The sequence below is a fragment of the Protopterus annectens genome, chromosome 6.part0, assembly GCF_019279795.1.
Source record: "Protopterus annectens isolate FY-2018-M chromosome 6.part0, PAN1.0, whole genome shotgun sequence".
NCBI lineage: Eukaryota > Metazoa > Chordata > Ceratodontiformes > Protopteridae > Protopterus > Protopterus annectens.
In genome coordinates, this window is record NC_056737.1 from 317,200,004 (window position 1) to 317,218,743 (window position 18,740).

The 18,740-nt window shown below is 39.9% G+C and overlaps 1 protein-coding gene across 2 annotated transcripts in view; it reads right to left on the minus strand.

Moving 5' to 3' along the window:
• Positions 1-18,740, minus strand: part of ZFYVE26 (zinc finger FYVE-type containing 26) — a 3,506,023-nt gene that overhangs the window by 2,668,869 nt on the left and 818,414 nt on the right. For both annotated transcript variants that reach the window (XM_044074068.1, XM_044074069.1), the window contains one exon: positions 6,362-6,522. In XM_044074068.1, coding sequence (XP_043930003.1) covers positions 6,362-6,522 — 161 coding nt within the window. The remainder of the gene's footprint in view (positions 1-6,361; positions 6,523-18,740) is intronic.

Here is an 18,740-nt window from a genome sequence, read left to right on the forward strand (position 1 = left end):
CTTCACAAAAACATTGCTCTGCATGTACTGGTCCCACAATTCCTATTTTTTTCTATATAATTTGCACCTACCCTTTTATAAAGAACCCACATCCATTTCATTTATCTCTGTTACTATATTCACTACTTCTGGCTTGAATTCCCATTTTCAAGTTTTTTTTTTTTGGCAGAAACCAGAATTAAACCCAGCAAGGTCTTACTATGTTCTAGGCAATTCAGATTATGTATTACAGCTCAAAAAAATAATTTCCTTAGTTACACCAATTTGCTCACCCAATATTTTTGACAAGAGTAGTCTGTAGGGAATTTTTAAAGTCTGCCAACTCATTACACTACCAAAAACATGTTACCAATTACCTCCTCCTTCCCCATCACACTTACGACATTTGCAATCTACCAGAGGAAAAATTTGTTGGAGTCTGTTTCTGGTATAAAAATACCTATGCAAACACTCCCATGCAAAGATCCTAAATCTTCTAGACTTTGATGCATATTTGGGAGATGTACATATATCCCCCAATTGTTTCTTTGTGAATTACTTATCCAGTCTCTCTTCCCAAACCAGTCTAACCTCATCTGAATGGTTCTTATAGTTATTATTATACGTCCTACTAATTATCCCCTTTAACAGCAGCTTTGGGTCTTGGTTTGTCTAGAAACTTTACCAGTGCTGGTCTTTCACGTATGATCCCCTTACTCTTTTCTCTCTGCCTATACTCTGATATCAATCCTTGATGGGGAAGGCAGTCTCTAACTTGCAGTCCAAATGCATTCTTGGCCTTCCCCCAATCTATTATTTTCCCTCTAATTGTCTGCTCCCAATACCTTGGTTCCTTTGACAGCTTTCTCCAGTAAATTCCAGCCCCTCTTACCTATTCTCTGTACCACTAAATGCAGTCATTCCTATGAACATTCTCCATTTGCATGCTGGCTTAGTTCTTAGAATAAATCACTCAAGCCAAATGAATACGCAACAGCAGCTGTAAAAAACATAACTTCAAAATAAAACAACCAAACTAATGAACAAAAGTAATAATTCAATCAATGCAGGTGCTTTTGTCTCATCCAGAGACTTCATCAGACTGAATAAAAAATTATCCATTACTTAAATATAACATCATATGTTTCACATAAGTATTAAAGCCTAGTGATTAGTTAAGTCTTTTCCTTTTTTAAATATCATCAAGACCTAAACTGTTGCAAGTAGCCAACCTTAGTTACAAACAATATTCTTTCCAATCTCACTTGTCTTCCACATTAAGTCTAGAGTTAAAATCTTTCGGTAGCTTTTATGTTTTCCACTGGCAAATGTTCCGTGCAATCCAGATGTCTACAGATGACAGCAGATGTGCATTCTTTTCTGAGTGAAATTAACAGTTTAGCAAAAAAAAAAACGGATTCATTTTTTAAATAACTAATTTACAGTTACTTACCTATGCTAATCCACTATAATTACAACTTGAACCAAAGTGACATAAGCGCAGCTTTCTGATCCATGAATATCCATGCCGCAAGAATGACTCTCTACATTTTGTCTTCAGCATTCAGAAGCAAATTTTAAAATGGTTTTATTTGCAAATAAGTGCAAAATGACCTTTTGTTTTTGTAGTTAAAAAAGTGCCCACATGCATAATGATGTATGTGAACACTTCATACAAAAACAAAAGGTCGCTTCACACCTTTAGACATGATCTTCAACCTTTAGTCCAAAGAGTGTGGAACCATCAAAGGGCACACTAAGAAAGGATGTCTTGAAGCCCTGTGTAAAGTCACAAAACACCATCCAGGCTGGCCGACAGATGAGTATTGCTGGTTCCTGCTGCTGTCGCTGTACTATCAGCTGCTTTAGAAAGCAGATGCGTGGATATATTGGACATCAACTGTAAGGTATTGAACTGGGACTCCACTGGCTTTCTGTATGTCTGTCAATAGGTTACTTAAGAGGAAATTGACAAGTTCCTTAGTCAAGTTCCTCTGCAAATGTGTCAATGTGAGCCAGATTAGCTCTCAGACTGTGAAAGTCGCTGACACATGCATCCATTTCCCAAACGTATACAATGCTCTTAATTCCCTGTCAGAAGGATGGACAGACATACTCTCCTCAGAGAGTTCCTTCTTAATGGCTACCACCACAGACAAGGCATCTACTGGGTAACCTTTGCTCCGGCGTACTCTGTCCTTAGGTGCAATTATGATCAGATATTATCTGGACTATTAGGTACTGTCTCCACATATTAGGATCCTTCCAAGCCTAGAGAGCTACCAGGTCTACAAGTGTATCAACAGGTCATACTACCCAGGAAGTAGAAGAGCAAACTCCAAATGCCTCGAGGAAGACAACTCCACAGGGAAGGTGTTTCTGTGGCCCAACCACTCATTGCTTCATCAATTCCAAAATGTCATTAAAAGATGCATCCTCTGGGGGGAATCTTGGGATCCATCTCCATCATCCAAGTCTGCGTCTTCCATGACTGATTCCGGGGATGAATCTAAATTTCTCCACTCAAGTCTGTTTTCTGGGGCCCTGCCTCGATTGGACTTCTGGAGACAGGTCAGTGTTGGACTGGAAGCTCACGTGGCAAGCAGACCAATACTGAATAAAGCTGACTTTCCCCCATCAATCTGATATGCAGAGTCAGATGCAATGTCCAAAAGGGGTTAGAATGCAGCCAAGAAACTGAGTCAGAACCATCTGTTGAGGAATTTTATGTGCCAACCTGAAGGGTTCTGATGGGATCGGAGACAGTTTTCTGGTATTATTTGACCTCTTTTTCAGATGATTTGATTTCTCCATTTTTTTTTTTCTCCTTAGGTTTCTTCTTGTGTTTTTGTCTAGTTTTTTTTTTTTCTTATTTTAACTGAAGACACAGATGGAGTAGCAGTGGAAGTCAAAGACTGGGTAGAAACTCATGTTTGTTGAGGGATCAGACCTTTTAAAACTAACTTGTCCCAATGACCTTGAAGGGCTCTGGTACCAAAAGAGGAACATGTTTCACATTCAAACTCAAGATGAACTGCTCCCAGGCAGTAGACATGAAGGGAGCTTGGGTAATGTAGTAGAATCTTATGGCCACAGGCCATACACTTTTTGAATCCTTAAACCTTTTTTGCCAAGAAAAGGTATGGTAGAGACCAATCCACAAGATAGTCTGCTCAGACAAAAAAAAACACTATACAGCAGCCAACTATATATGTGTGTGTGTATATATATATATATATATATATATATATATATATATATATATATGCGTGTGTGTGTGCGTGTGTGTGTGTGTGTGTGTGTGTGTGTGTGTGCGTGCGTGTGTGTATCTAGCTTCAAGAAAATGTGCTTTTGAGACAGAAAAAAATGAAAGTATAGTAAACAGTGCTAGAAGGGAAATAAGAGTTCTTACGTATAGTTTTTAAATGTTTTACATAGATGTTAGCAGAGAAATTTTACAAAAGAAAACTGCCAAAAATGGCACAGAGAACAAATTAACTTAGCTGCGAATTGTCAGAGTCCTTAAAAACAGATCTTTCTTGATCAGACAGCAAACAAGATCTGAACTATTTGGTAAAAGAGAGGAATTATGGATAAAGGAGTCAGAGCCCTGGATCCACTGTTTCTAAAAGACACGGAGGTCAGATCTGGTCTGATCCGATAACCCAAAGGTTGAATTAGATGAAAAAGACAGCAACAAATCTGAGGACTGACTCTGCTCCAGGCTTAAAGCAAATCATCTCTCTCAGGGACAGTTATACCCTCATCTTGTTTGCTCTCTCTCTATACCAAAGGCAGATGTCATGCCCAACCAATATCCTTAATGCTGGAATGTTTCACTTATAGCTGCAATATCTATACTTTGTTTTGTCCCCTTAGGGGTATCATTTAACCGCCCCCACTCCCCAGTGTCCCATATCCACACTGGGTCTACCAGTACATGTCCTAACTTCCACCCCCAAGACTTATTCCAGTATTTCTAAGCCTGGATGTGGATTCCAAGGATTTCCTAGCAGTTTAAACATCTTTGCTTCAGGTTTGCACCCATTTTGGGGACAGACAATGAGACAGGTGTTAACCAGCAGGTAAATGATAGTAAGGATAGGGTGGAAAATATTTTTGTGTTGGATTAGAGTGGAGATGCAAGAACCATTACTACGATTCTGAAGGAGGCGTGGGATAGGTTTAGTAAGTTATCAGATATGAACATTGAACTGAACTGTCCCTTAAAATTTGTTTTTAGGAAAGGTAAAAGCATTAAAAGTATTTTGGAAAAAAAGGCATAGAAAAAAGATCTAGAAAGGTAGGGACATATAAATGTGGCGCTTGCCCACAATGCCCCTTTATTATTAACATATCAGAGGTTTGCATTCCTAGTAGGAATAGGTTCATTAGTGCAAAATGTTATACCGTGACTCTAAGGGGCTAGTGTACTTGGCCCTATGTGGAAAATGTGGAGGTTTTTATGTAGGAAAGACTGAAAGGTGCTTAAAAAGAAGAATATATTAGCACAGTTATGATATTAAAAAGAGTAATAGGAATGCCCTATATAAGCATACACTGAAATGTAAAGAGGCTACTTTTGTATTTTTTGTGCTAGAATTCCAAATGGACATTCGAGGGGGATCATGGGAGACACAAACTGAATATCGAGAAGTGTACTGGCAGTTAGTCCTTGAGGCGAACAAATGGCCAGGGCTTAATGAGATGATCTCCCCGGCACCTGAACTGAAATTAAAAGCGGCCAAGTTATAGGGTGTTTAAGCACCTTCCTTATTTATTTATTTATGACACAAATATCTTTTATATTTAAACACTATATATATCCCTCAGATTGACAGTTTTTAATGGTCTTAAGTTAGAATTTTAACATAATGTATTGACTATTCCATTGTTTTAGACAGTTTGACACTTTTGATTTCTAATGTTATAAATTTGTTAGTGTAATTAACTTTTAGGTCACTAGATGACAACAAAGCATTGGTTTTTATATGCCTTTAATATACATTCACATTTTAATATAATATATATTTTATTAAATGTATTGGTGTTAACTAGGCTTAACAGCTTAAAGAATTGTATTAATTACTTTGTTTGATTGATGAAGTGATTATTGTATAAAAAGGGGGGGGCAGTAATGCATGTAACCATTCTGATGAAGTCTTGGACGAAAGCGTGCTGGAAACTGTGTTCAGCGTTATTTATGTGGTGTGCTGTGTCATTAAAGGAGTTTGTGGGCAAACAGCAGCTGTCTGAGTGCTTTCTAACTTTATTGGTGACTATTTTGCACTTGGTCCGTATTTGGTGTTTTACTTGATATTGAGAAAGAAATGACTCTGAGATCAGGGTAACTACATTCAGAGGACAGCTAGGGTGGGGCAACGGGGTAGTCACAGCAGGAACAAGGTGCTAGTGCACAATCAGCAGATGTCAATCGATCAGTACTGCAATAGCGTCAGTCAGATGTGAATTCAGATACTGCATTTGCAGTTAGGCTAAAGCAAATCAAAGTTCTGTATGTCATAATAAGCTGTAACAAGCCACTTCTTGTACTTGTAGTAAGTGGTTTGTTCCCAGCTACTGAATTTCGTTTTCTTTCTTTTTTTGGTGGTCCTCAACTCAAGAGAACATGTTTTTTCTTTCTATCTGCACCAGATATTAGAAGCCAGAAAATTTAATGGTGGTTTTGACTACATTTCAGGGTGGAGTTTTCTTTAACATTATTAGCATGCATGTAGTAGTACATATTCAAGTAAAAAGCTAATAGCAGTGGGAAAGAAAATAAGCTAAAATATATTTAACTGAAACAAGTGCATTATGTGGGCCATACTGTAGACGTTGCTATATCAATATTGATTTAAGTTACATTTTTGTAATCTGTCTTTATAGTCTTCTAGTAACAAACTCAATGTGCAAAGAAAGGGCCAATACTGCCATTTAGGGTAGTGATGCATGTTAAGGCAGTTACGTCCACAGCTATGACCTTGCCTTGTAATAAAGGCTCAGCCTATGATGAATGAAACTATGTTAATTTTCATGGAAACATTTTTTTGTTTTATCTCCAAATTAAAGGCCTTTCCCCTCTAGAATGGCTTCAAAGATGATAGGAATTATTGTGAGTAAAATAAGGCAGAACACTGAAGTCAAAGTTCTCAGCTGACACAGTAAGAAAACTTAGTTTCAAATTGACAGCAATGCCCACATCTCTGCCTAGATTAAATCAAGCTACCATTTACTTTTGTCATCGTTTTTTGCAGGAAGAAAGGAGAACAGTCAGCAATCATTTCATTCATTAAAAGGAAAGAAAAGAAACTAGGTCTGCATGCAATGTGATATTCTGAAGTCCTGGCTAGCAATAACTTCTATGAAATTAAGCACTGACCATCCCATCTATGTCCATCCGCAGGCAACCTCTGTAATAGTTCCATCACTTCCTCCTCATTCAGTGCTGGCAGTTCAGTGATATGATGAAGGAAATATAATGCAGAATGGGCATCCAGGCCATGCAAATACTGCAATAGATCCTTCTCTGGGACAGGCTCTCTGTTGGAACACAAAAACATAACAAGTGTTGATCTCTTAAAACATTTGTATACAAAATCAACTTTTTATTGTACAGGTGAGATCTTTACATCACTCCAGTTGCTTCCATTTATTTCTATAAATAAGAAAATATATGGCATTCAACTATTCAGTGTTGCATCCAATCTGAACATTGAAAGGCAGGCCTCTGGTACAAAATTCCACAAACTTCATGAAAAGTAACAAATCACTTTGGATTTTATCTGAAAATGTGGGCTCAGCATTTTCTGACAGAGCAATTCTAAATGGAAAAGATGGCAGAGGTGGTGCATTTTACCATTCATTTTCTGCTGGATACAAAACTACAAATACATTAAAGACAGACTACAAACAAACGACCTGCACAGATATTGATATGGCTACAATAGGGTCCACATAATACACTAAAATATATTTTAGTGTATTTTCTTTTCAACTGCTACTAGCTAGCTATCTGAAGATGTGCCACTGCATGTGTGCTAATACTATGGAAAACTCCACCATCAAATGCAATCAGAAGCATAACTAAATTATTCTGACACGCATATCTGGTGCAGAGAAGACTAAAAAAAAAAATGAAAAAGTACTTTCACAGTTCAGGATCACCAAAACAAACTCTGTGAAGTGGAGCATAACCACTTGCTACAAAGTGGCTTATTAGAGCTGAATATCACACAAAACACCAATATGTTTCAGCGCTAACCACAAATGCAATATCTGAATTCACATCTGAATGACGGTACTGCACTACAAATCAAATGGCATCTGCCGATCATGCCACTCAACACCTTGTACCAATGGTGGCTGCCCCCTTTGCCCAACCCTAGTTATTCCTCTGAATGTAGTGAACCTTATCCCAGGGTTATTTCTTTCCCAATATTACCTAGGATGTTGTTTAGTGACAGGAAACTTGCCAATCTCGTTCCTTTTTTTTCTCTCTCCAATTTAACTAATTTCCAAGCCATTCATTATTAAGGCCACACCATTTCTCCCCACATTGTTTCAAATCTTAGCTGCCCAGTTTGCATGACCTAAGCTGAACAGCAGGCAGTCTGTAATTTTCACTGTTAGTCATCTACCAACATTTTATATCCAGACACAGTGTTTTATGAAGGAGAATAAACTGTTACAAGAACTAATCCTTTAAGTATTACACTTCAGTTGTTAATATAATGGTTGGCTGGGGGGTGGGCTGATTGACAGACAGATGGGGTTTGAATATTGCTTAAGTAATGCCAGGCTCCGCCACAGATGGGGTACAACTCCCACCACTGCCAGTCTAATGGAGGAGGTCACACAGGGGGGCCTTCAATTATCCACCACTGGGCAGCTGAATATGTAAGGGATAAGGGCTACAATCTGTTCCACTGCACACAAATAGGTCTGATGGCTACCAGAGGGATGGCCTCGGGTCGCACTACTGGCACCCAACAGATTAAAATAGAAAATATTTACTAAACAAGTCACCAAATGCAACCTGGCCTCAAAAGAAAACTGGGAGTATTCTTTTTCCCTTGGTATGGATTTCTAACATTCATACCTAAACTAGGACTAAATAGTGGTCCCTTACAGAGTGGAATTTTTAGCCTTGCACCCATGCCCCTTTCTCTACTTATGAACAGAAGTGCTTTCCACTCCCTTACCTATAGCAATTCTTTCAAATTACTGCTTCCATACACACACAGCTTTTATCCTGGTAAGGCAGATCTGCCACTATCCCAGTTATTGGGCAAGGGAGCCACCAGTTACAGTACCACTCTTGATCAATAGCCAAATAACACATTACCAGTAGTGCATTTTTATAGTTAAGAGGCCCAGTTTGTAAGCAGATGTAGCAGCAGCTTGACAACCTACAAAACTGATACACTTTTCACAAATAACACACAAAACACCCAGTTAAAAGATACAGGTGGTAAAGGCAGAGTAGTTGAGGAAGTTAGAGGTGACAGAGATGGGTGGTAGAATGCACACTGGAGAACAGACTAAGAAATAAGTACATCGCAGAAGATGACAAAATAGCTCCTATTGCAGAGGAGGTCAAAGAACAGATCCTGGTGGTTCAGGCACATGTGCAGAAAAGAAGACAATCTGGTGAAGATGTGGAACAGACAATAGAACGCAAGAGGAAGAGAGGGATGGAATGCGTGAGAAAAGATCTGCAACAATCAGGCATGATTGTCGAAGACAGGAGAGTAGCGCATAATCGAGAGAGATGGCAACAGCTGACTTGACACCCAGACCCCATGTATAAGAATGGGGAAAGGGAGTTGAGGATGATGTGTAGGGTGCAAACAGCAATATTACATAAGACACATTTGGATATAAATAAGTACCGGAGTTTGGAAAAGAGATTTCAGAATGGATATCAGAAAAGTATACAGGACAAAAAAAAGGAGAGCAATTCCCAGTATGAGAGGAGCTTTAATAGCAACAGAAAAGGTGAGAGAAGAAAATAATAGAAAATCTGTGGTAACGGATTACTGGCTGGGAAGGAGGATTACACTGGCATCTATTTATATTCCATCTAAAATTACTTTTATGGAGATTGGGAGATTTTTTGGTAGGAATAGTAAATTTTCAGCAGGGATTATTTTTGGGTGGGGAATGGAACACGACTTGCAATAGCGCAGATGTATCAAACAGGGTAGCTAGAAGGGAATATATAATAAATAAGAATACACTTCTGAAGAAGCACATACAAATATTTCTTATGGAACATGTATATTTAGTTACAGCAACTATGACAAAATTTATATATTATCTTCAAGAAACAACTGGGCTATAGTCAGTAGAAATTATATTTTACAGAAGCCTGTGCACTTAACTCAAAGATTTGAGGCCCATCAAACAACTAGATCAGATAATGCACCAATAAAAACCAAGGTAAAGATGCAGAGTAATTAATTAATGAATGAATTAATGAATTATTTAATATTAATTAATTCAACAAACATTTGTTGACTGGGAAAGTCCGACAGCCTATTTTGAGAGGAGGCCCAGGGAGAAATGCGCAGATGCATGTCTTTGGAATGTGGATGGAAACTGGAGTAGCCAGAGGAAGCCCACGCAATCACAGGGAGGACATGTAGATTCCGCAAAGAAGGCACCGCAGCAGAGAACTGAATTGGAAAACTCTTGCTGTAAGGCAACAACGTTAACCGCTGCACCACTGTGCCATTTAATGATATAAAAACGAGATGTTGGCATTTTCTTATTAATATCTTGAAAAGAGGAAATTAAAAAAATGGGTATAGGATATGACTTCTGGGCTAGTGGAGAAGATATAAATTACTTCAGAAGGGACAGTTCATGAGGAACAATGAAAATGAAGTTTAAAACATGGTAGAAAACAGAGAAATGGGAAAGTAGTAAGAGGGTTGAGAAAGGTTAAAGTATTGCAAAAGGAATATCTTGCAGGACAACAGCAGCAACTGCAGACCGATAAAAGGAAAACAGAATCTTGAGATAATTTGCACATGTTTAGGAGAGTTGCAAATAAGTAAACATTTCTGTTAACTCTAAAGAGCAAAACACTTTTAGCACAATTACTTAAACAGAAAGTAGAAAGAGTTACAGACAAACATAGTGAGCCTATGGCAAGAAAAATAACCAGAAATCCTATTCAGTTATAAGAGATATATTGGAAAATTTATGAACATTTGTTTAAAGCAGTGGAATAAGGAAAAAGAAGTCACAAATGGAAATGCTTATGAAACAATTATACTAAAATTAGAGGAAGAGAAGGCTCAACAATCAATAGCCAAGATAGGAAGCAGTGAGATTAAAAAATGGTGTTGTATAGCAATCAACAGGGAAGTCTCCAGGAATAGATAGCATTCCCTTGGACATTTAGAAATTAGAAGGGAAAAAAGTGATAAAGATCTGAAAGGATTAGTTTAAAAATATTTAAAATGGTGAGGAGTGCCAGCATCTTGGAAGAAAGCTGTGGAGGCTATTACCAAAGAGGGTAAAGACTCTTCAGATTTGCACCAATTTCAATTTTAAATCATTGTCATTGCACATTTATGTCTATACAATCTAAAAGAATGGAAATGTGTTACTGAAGGTGATAGCTATGGATCAGTGTGGTTTTGTGGACAGGACGCAAATGTTTGACAACTTTAACAGGACAATGATGATCCAGATGGAAGCACAGTGAAAGAAAACACTACTGTTAGTAGGTCCTGATGCAGAGAACCATCATGTGCAGTTCTGTGGGATTTTGTGGGTAGGGCAATTGTAGCACTCACTTTCACTGGTAGAATAGGTTAAGTGCAGAAGGATACTGGAAGAGTCAGGAGCAAGAAGATGGAGGGGTTCCCTTAGATCAAGCGCTGTTTGAAGAGAGGAACCAGACAAGGATGTCCTCTTTCCCCATTGTTTCTTTATATTTAAAGCCACTGGCAGTGAAAAATATGGGATTCAGAAATTCAAGGCTAAAACTAGTATGGTAAACAGGAACCGTTAGATTTGCTTGCTCCCGATTACAAATATGGATAGTCAAGATACAAGCAGTGAAAAAGTTTTCAGTCCCATTAGTCTTGTTCAGATTGGGCATGTTTGAAGTAGCATGGGCAATACCTTCCACAGTGCAAGCTGGTCTGTGCATGTACTAGATCATGCCACCATGAAGAACACAGCTCATAGCAAATCAGCAGTAGACTACTGCTACCATGAAATGTCTATGACAATTGTTTGCTTTTTATACAATGGTTATAGCGCAGCCAAAACATATAACGTTTATTTTATTTAACATTTGTTTACCGGGAAAGTCCAACTTGGAACAAAGCCAATTTTCAGCGGAGGCCCGGGGAAAAATGCTCCAGATGCATGCCTTTGTAATGTGGGAGGAAACTGGAGAAACCACACACGAACGCAGGGAGGACATGCAGACTCCACACAGAAGGCACTCCAGCCAAGAACTGAACCTGAGAACCTCTTGCTGTGAGGTGACAACACTACTGCTGCACCACTGCGCTGTCCATAAACAGTACAGTATGAAGCTCTTGCAGCAACTTCTTAAAACTCACCCATCACTTCGTACTATTATCAGGATGGGAAATGAGGTAGGAAAGTAAGACGCAACAGGAACGGCGCAGTGAAAAACAAGGCTCACAAAGGAAAATAGAAATTACTAAAGTTATGTCCAGGCAAAACTCTTTCATCTCACTTTAAAATGCATTACTCCCCTCATTGTACATTTCCATTCCCTGTTTCAGCAGAGTTGCCCCCACAAGCTAGGTGGCGTCTGTCCCTACTAAACATTAGCAGGTCTTCTTCAAATTCCTTCAATCACACACTATCCTAAGCATCAGCTCTTTTCTCCAATTTATAAGCAAGCAGCTAAAAAGTCAGATCCTTCCTTTCAAAAACAAATGTCCCTCAGTGCAGACAGTATTTGACAGCATACATCATTGATTATATCAATGCCCAGCACATCTTCACAATCTCTACTCACTGCCTCTACCACAGTCTTCCCTCCCAGGTAAGACTACCATATAGACAACTGCAAATGGGAATTCAATTTCTTATTTAAACAATGTGGCCAATATCTGACCTATCCTGGTACTGGTAATACACAAACACTTTTCAGATCTGTCCTGCTTCACCCCTTCATCGGTGGAATCTTTCATCATACTCAAAATACCATCTCTTCCTGTTGTCTATACTGCCACTCTTCCCTACCATCAGCCATCCTTTCGATTCCTTGCACCTCATTTCTAAGTAAATTACTCTATTCTTCTGTCAGCTTTTCTCCTGCTCCCTTTATTACTCCCTCCTGCCTAGCTATATGAATTCATTACTCCCTCTTCCCTTCCAGGCTCTGCCCTCACTACTCCGTCCACCCTGCTTCTTAACAGTTCACCATCCCTTCCTCTTTGACTGCCTTTTATCTGTAACCACTTCTTCACTTCCCTCACCTCTACCAACCATTCAAATGCTCTCTCCTACTCTCCCTTCTCTCTTTTCTGTCCTGTCCTCCAGTCCTGTATACTCTCTCACCTACCTACAGTGTCCAATTTCCCAGCCTTCTGCAATCTTCCAGGAAGCACTAACACTTGGTCTCTGCTCTCTATACTAGCAAACTCATTGCTGTGTCTGGATCCCAGACTTTCCCATGAGGCTACCACACACAACCAAACTTGCATTGACTCTTCCTTTCTGAAAATCCCGTAATTCAATCCTTGATCAGAAGCCTGAACATCTAACTTATCTCTCACCTCCTTCAAACTGCAGTGGTCCCTTCCTCTTACCTCCTTATCGTTTGTATTTGTCTCTCTCCACCATAACTATCCAGTTTCTTCCTTGATCTTCTGATTATTTATTCTACAATACTTCCAACTAAGGAGATTGCCGAGCTGAGAAACTGGTAAGTTGTCCTTTTCACGTGGCTTTGTTTTTTTTTTTTTTTGCTTTAGCAGCAGTTCTGTTCCATGCTCAATATGCAATGATGTCATTGAGAAATATATCCACTGACAGTCTCCTGCTGTGATCCCAACTACTAGCAGCAAAGCTGAAGCTCTTTGCCTCCACCATGGGTTGTAGCCCTTGCCGTGAACCTTTTCTTTTACCCAGGACAGGCAATCCAACAAAATACCACTTATTTCCACACCCCCAGCTAAATGATCAATGACTAGACCCACTAATCATATTTGGGTCTTGTGTATTATAGTGAATGTTCCATCATGCTGCAACACACATAGCCGGCATCTTCCTGTTCCATTTTATTTCTACTCCTCTGAATCTTGACCCATCTACAGTAAGGTTACCATTTTCTTCTTCACCTCATCAGAACCCTACTCAGTGTCCAAGTCTGTCATTCTGCCACTTTTTCCTGCTAACCCTTAAAGACCGTCCTTGTTGCAGGCCTCAACTCTTCTGGTCTGGTTCTACTATGTTTATATGTCTGTGCTCACAAATCACACAGCTCTTTGTAGCTCTAAATATCATTTGCACGTTTTTTTTTTTCCTCCATCCAGTTAGTATTCTTCCCTTCCACAGGCTTGCTGTTTGTTTTTCTTCCCATTCTCAATATGTACCTGAATTATTCTGCATACTTTCACAAAAACTGGGAACATAAACCACTAGTTCACTACAACTCTTACATTAAAATCATCACTTGCAAGAGCAAGGACTTTTGTTTTTTTACTGTAAAATATATTTTATTTCAGTATTAGTCACATGAAATAGAACATTTCGAAAAATGAGTTTTCTGAAATAGAATTTTCTGGTACCACTTGGTCCCAGCAGCAACACACACAGTTGTAATAACATTTTTTTCTCTATTAATGGAGCACAGTTTAGGCCTCTTAATTTGCTTCATAATCTTATAAAAATCTTAGCTTTTAGATACTTCAGTGGACTTCCATTTTCTAGCGATTTTTTCTTCACTATTAGAAAAATCAAAAAAAACAATAATAGGAGAGTTTAAGTGCAGAATCCCTTCTAAAAATATTTCACCTCTAACCTGGACATAACGGGTGGAATAATAAGAATAGGGCCTGAAATGGCTGAAAGGTGGGCTTTAATGGAAGAATAAGCCAGACTGCTTTTCTTGAGCTCACACAGATAGGATAACACAACAGGAACCTCTGATTTGATAGGGTCTTAATTGTCTGCTTGACACCATATTGAAAATATCTGTCATGTGGCCATGTAGGACGTTTGTGTGGTGAATCTCCTTGCCTGCTGGAGAACCTGGATCACTTCCTCAGAAAACTGTTGTCTGGAAGGGATCAGAATCCTATAGGCTTAGGGCATAGGATGACAGGTTAGCATGAAACAACAAGCTCTTCTGTTGTGTGATCATGTCCACTTTGTGGAGCAGCTTGTGGTGATTGCCCTTGGCTAAGTGATAGAGACGGGGAAACCAATGCTTCCTTGGCCAAAAGAGAGTCACCAGTAGAATTTTTTTTTTTTTCTTTGTGGATCTTTAGTAGAACTTTTGGGAGAAGAGGGAGTAGAGGGAAAGCATAAAGAAACTTCCCTGTTCACTGTGAGGACAATGCATCTGTCATCCAAGTCAAGAGGCAGACAGTACTGGTTAATCAAACAGCTGTTTGTAGCTCTCTGAGGCAATTAAATCTATTTGTGGTGTTCCCCACCTGTGGACTATTCTAAGAATGTACAGCTGTGTAAAATTGTACTGCAACAGTAGATGTCTCTTCATTGTTGCAGTATTATTTTCAATAGGGATCTCTTGCCAAAGACAGCCCAAAATCTGGCCAGTATACCAAAGCCTTTTGATCGCAAATTGTATGCCGTATGTTACACGTATGCTCCCCAAGCATGGCATAGGGCATAAAGGTGACGTCCAAACGTACCATCCTCAGAACTGAAAAAAGCTCCAGTAGGAATAACAGTCTAAGGATACAAGTAATTAACAAGCACATCCAGAAAGAAGAGAGGACCAGGGGAGGAGGGAGTGAGCAAATACTGCAACAGTGAAGAAGTGAAGAGAAGGACATCTACTGTTATGGTAAGATTTTACACAATTGTACAATGTCCTTCCATATCACTGTTGCAGTACTCTTTACAATAGGGAGAGTGCAAAAGATCAGGAAGAATACTGGGAGGAGGAAGGGCCAGCAGAGCCCTCTAGGAACCTATGGAGAATGGCCCTGGCAAAGACAGCAGTGGCCCTAGAAATCATGTCCAACTTATAGTGCTTGTAAAAATATGCACAGATGATCAGGTTACTGCCTCAAGAATAGAATTATTATCTAAACCCTTGAAAAAAGCACCAGAAGAAGCCACAGCCCTAATGGAATGAGCTTTAATAGAGGAAGGAAGGCTCTTTCCATGAAAAGAATAGCAAAAAGAAATGGCTTTAGATTTCCAAGAAGAAATGGCTTGCTTGGAAGCAACCAAACCTAAAGACCTTGGATAAAAAACAAAAAGCTGTTCAGATTTTGAAAAGCTTTAAGTCTTATCAAAACAATATCAGAGTTGTCTATGTAAACTCAAGCTGTGCAAAACCTTCTCACTAGCAGACTGCAGAGAAGGGAAAAAAGTGGGCAAATGAACAGACTGATTAAGAGACAACTCATTAACCACCTTGGGTGTAAAAGGATTGGTACAAAGGGACACCCTGTCTTTATGGAAAACTAAAAAAAGAGGAACAGCCATAAGGGCTTGCAGCTCAGACACCCATCTGGCAGAAGTAAGGGACAAAAGAAGAACAGTCTTCCAAGAACAATGCTATAAGGAAGATGAAGCAGCAGGTTCAAAAGGAGCTTGAGTCAATTTTTCTGAAACAAAATTAAGGTCCCAGGAAGGAGGGACAGGCTTCTTGGGAGGCCTAATGTGAAGAACACCTTTAGGAAACTGTTTGGCCTCAAATCTAGAGTCTAAAGGGGGAGTCAAAGGCAGACAAGCAAAGACAGCTTACAGGTGGGCCTTAGAAGAATACGCCAAACCCATCATTGAGCAGCTCACACAAATAAGAGAGCGCCAAAGGAACAGCTACAGTAAGTTGATCCAGGTTATGAGAAAAACAACAAACAGAAAACCTCTTCCATTTGGATAAGTAAGATTTCCTAGTAGTGGGTTTTCTGGCTCCCTGCAGGACCAAAAGCACGTCCTCAAAAGCATGTCTCTGCAGGAGATCAAAACTCTTTCATCCACAATGTCATCTGAAAAGTGAACAGGTGGGGGTGGATGACATCTCTTGTCTTGTGTCAGTAGGTCCACCCTGTGAAGTAACTTGTGATGACTGCCCTTGGCAAGATGCAGAAGAGGGAACAAATGCTATCTGAGCCAAAAGGGAGTCACTAGCAAGATTTTGGGAGCATCCTGTTTTATCATGAACAGGACTTTCAGAATGAGAGCAAGGGGAGGGAAGGCATAAAGAAACATCCCCTTCTAAGAAAATGAGAGGGCTTTCATCTTCCAGGCCAAAGGATGTGGAACTCTGGCACAGAACAAAGAAAGCTATGCATCCATCTTCCAGGCCAAAGGATGTGGAACTCTGACACAGAATAAAATAAGCTATCTGTTCAAAGGGGAGGCAAACAAATCTATTCAAGCACCCCACTGGTGGACAATGTCAGAAACACATCCCTGTGAAGCATCCACTTGTGAGATTGTGTTATGGATCTGCTCAGAGAATCTGCAACTAAATTCTGATCTGGTGGAATGTAAACTGCCTGACAGGTCAACTTATACTGGATAGCCAGATCCCAAACCTGAAGGGCTAACCTACATACGAGATGAGACCTTGCTCTCCCTTGCTTGTTGACATACCACACCACTGTGGTATTGTCTGGTAAATCTTGGAGTCCTGGAATAAATACAGAAAGAAAAGCCTGAAGAGTCAGCAGAAGAACCCTCATCTTTGATATGTGGTCTATCTTCTGTTGAAGTGACCAAAGGCCCTATACCTTCAGAGGACTGAAAAAGGTCCCCCCCATCTCACATCCGAGGAATCTGTGAAAAGTTCTTGAGAGGGGATGGTGGCTGAAAAGGAAGCCCTGGGTTGAGGGACAACTGATGAATCCACCACTGAAGTTCACTCAAGGCATAGAAGTACAGGGACTAGAAAATCTAAAGGATGAGAATGTTGAAGCCACTCTGACTTTAGAAAACACTGAAGCTTTCTCACGTGGAGCTTGGCTACAGGGAGCATAAGACTGGTAGAAGCCATGAAACCAGTACCCTCAGAAATTCTCTGGCTTTGATTGAAGCCAGAGAAAGAAGGGATTGAAAGAAAGCAATTAACAGTTAAAGCCTCGGGAGGAGGCAGGGATGCCAGCATTGGAACTGTCTGAATCTTGCAACCCAGAAAGACATGATCCTGAGAAGAAGTCAGGAAAGATGTCTAGAAATTTACAGTAAACTCCAGGTTTTGGAAGAGATAGAGAAATGGTAAAGTGTAGATGGCGAAATAAATCTCGAGAGGAAGACTGAATAAGCAGGTCATCCAAGTAGGGAATGACCTGTATCCCCCTTAGCCCACAGAAAGCAATCAGCAGCAGGGCATTTGATAAAGACCCCAGAGACAGCAGAGGCCAAAGGGCAAAGAAAAGAAGTGAAAATACCAGGAAGCAACAGAAAAATGTAAAACTTCCTGGAAAGGGGATTACCAGGAATGTGTAATAAGCATCCTTGAGATACATGGAAACTGGAAAAGCCTGAGGAAGAAGCAGACGAAACAAGGTTTCAAGATATAGCACCCAAAAGGAAGGGATCATTTATAAAGGTGTTTAACTGAGAAAGATCCAGAATGGATCTCCAGTTGCATTCTTTCCTGGGGACCAAAAACACTCTGGAATAAAACCCCTTCCCCCTCTGAGGAGCTGGAACTTCTTGAATTGCTCCTTGAGCCAACAGGCCATGAAGTACCCCTGGAAAAAATTGTTCCTGAGGGGAATGAGAAATATCCAAGAAGGGGGGAAAGACATTTCCAAACCATAAAATAACCCTGGCAAATTATGGAAATAACCCAGGAGTCTTTGCTGACCTTTACCCAAATAGGAAGGGTCAGGGCAAATTCAGAGAAAGAAGAATGTGACTGAGAAGAACAGGATAGTCTGACAGTACCTGGTTTATCGGGAAGAGGAGGCTTCTGAGTTGTTTGGGTAGCCTGAGCAAAGGGAACCCTTCTATCGCCATTTTTACATTTGGGGGAACATGAGACTATCTATGAACAAAGGCAGGCTTTGAAGGATAATTCCACTGAAACTTAGACACAGTGGAAACAAAAATATGTTTAACTCCTGTAAGGCCTTGTCCTTTTCTTCAGGAACAACTCCACAGCAACAGCACCAAACAAATGCTTATTATCCAGGGGAGCATCCATCAGTTTAGCTTTGAGATCATCAAGCAAAGGCTGAAGTCTGAGCCAGGAATATCTCCTCAAAACAGATCCAAAAGCAGCAGCCTTAGAAGAAGCATCAGCTGCATTTAATAGAATTGTGAGATACTTGGGAGGACATCTCAAGCAACGCAAAAGCAGAGGCCTTCCCCTCAGAATCAGGGAGATCAGAAATAGCCTGACAGGCTTGAGAAAGAACAGCCAAAATGTACCTACTCGTGTGTCTGACAGTTAACAGCTCTAAATGCTAGAGAAGCAGAAGTGCATGCCTTCTTTCCCACTTTCTCCATGGTTCTACTGTCCTTATCAGATGGCAGCAATCTGGTGGAAAGCAACAATCTGAAACATTTATCAAAGACCACAGATACCACAGAGGGGTCAGCAG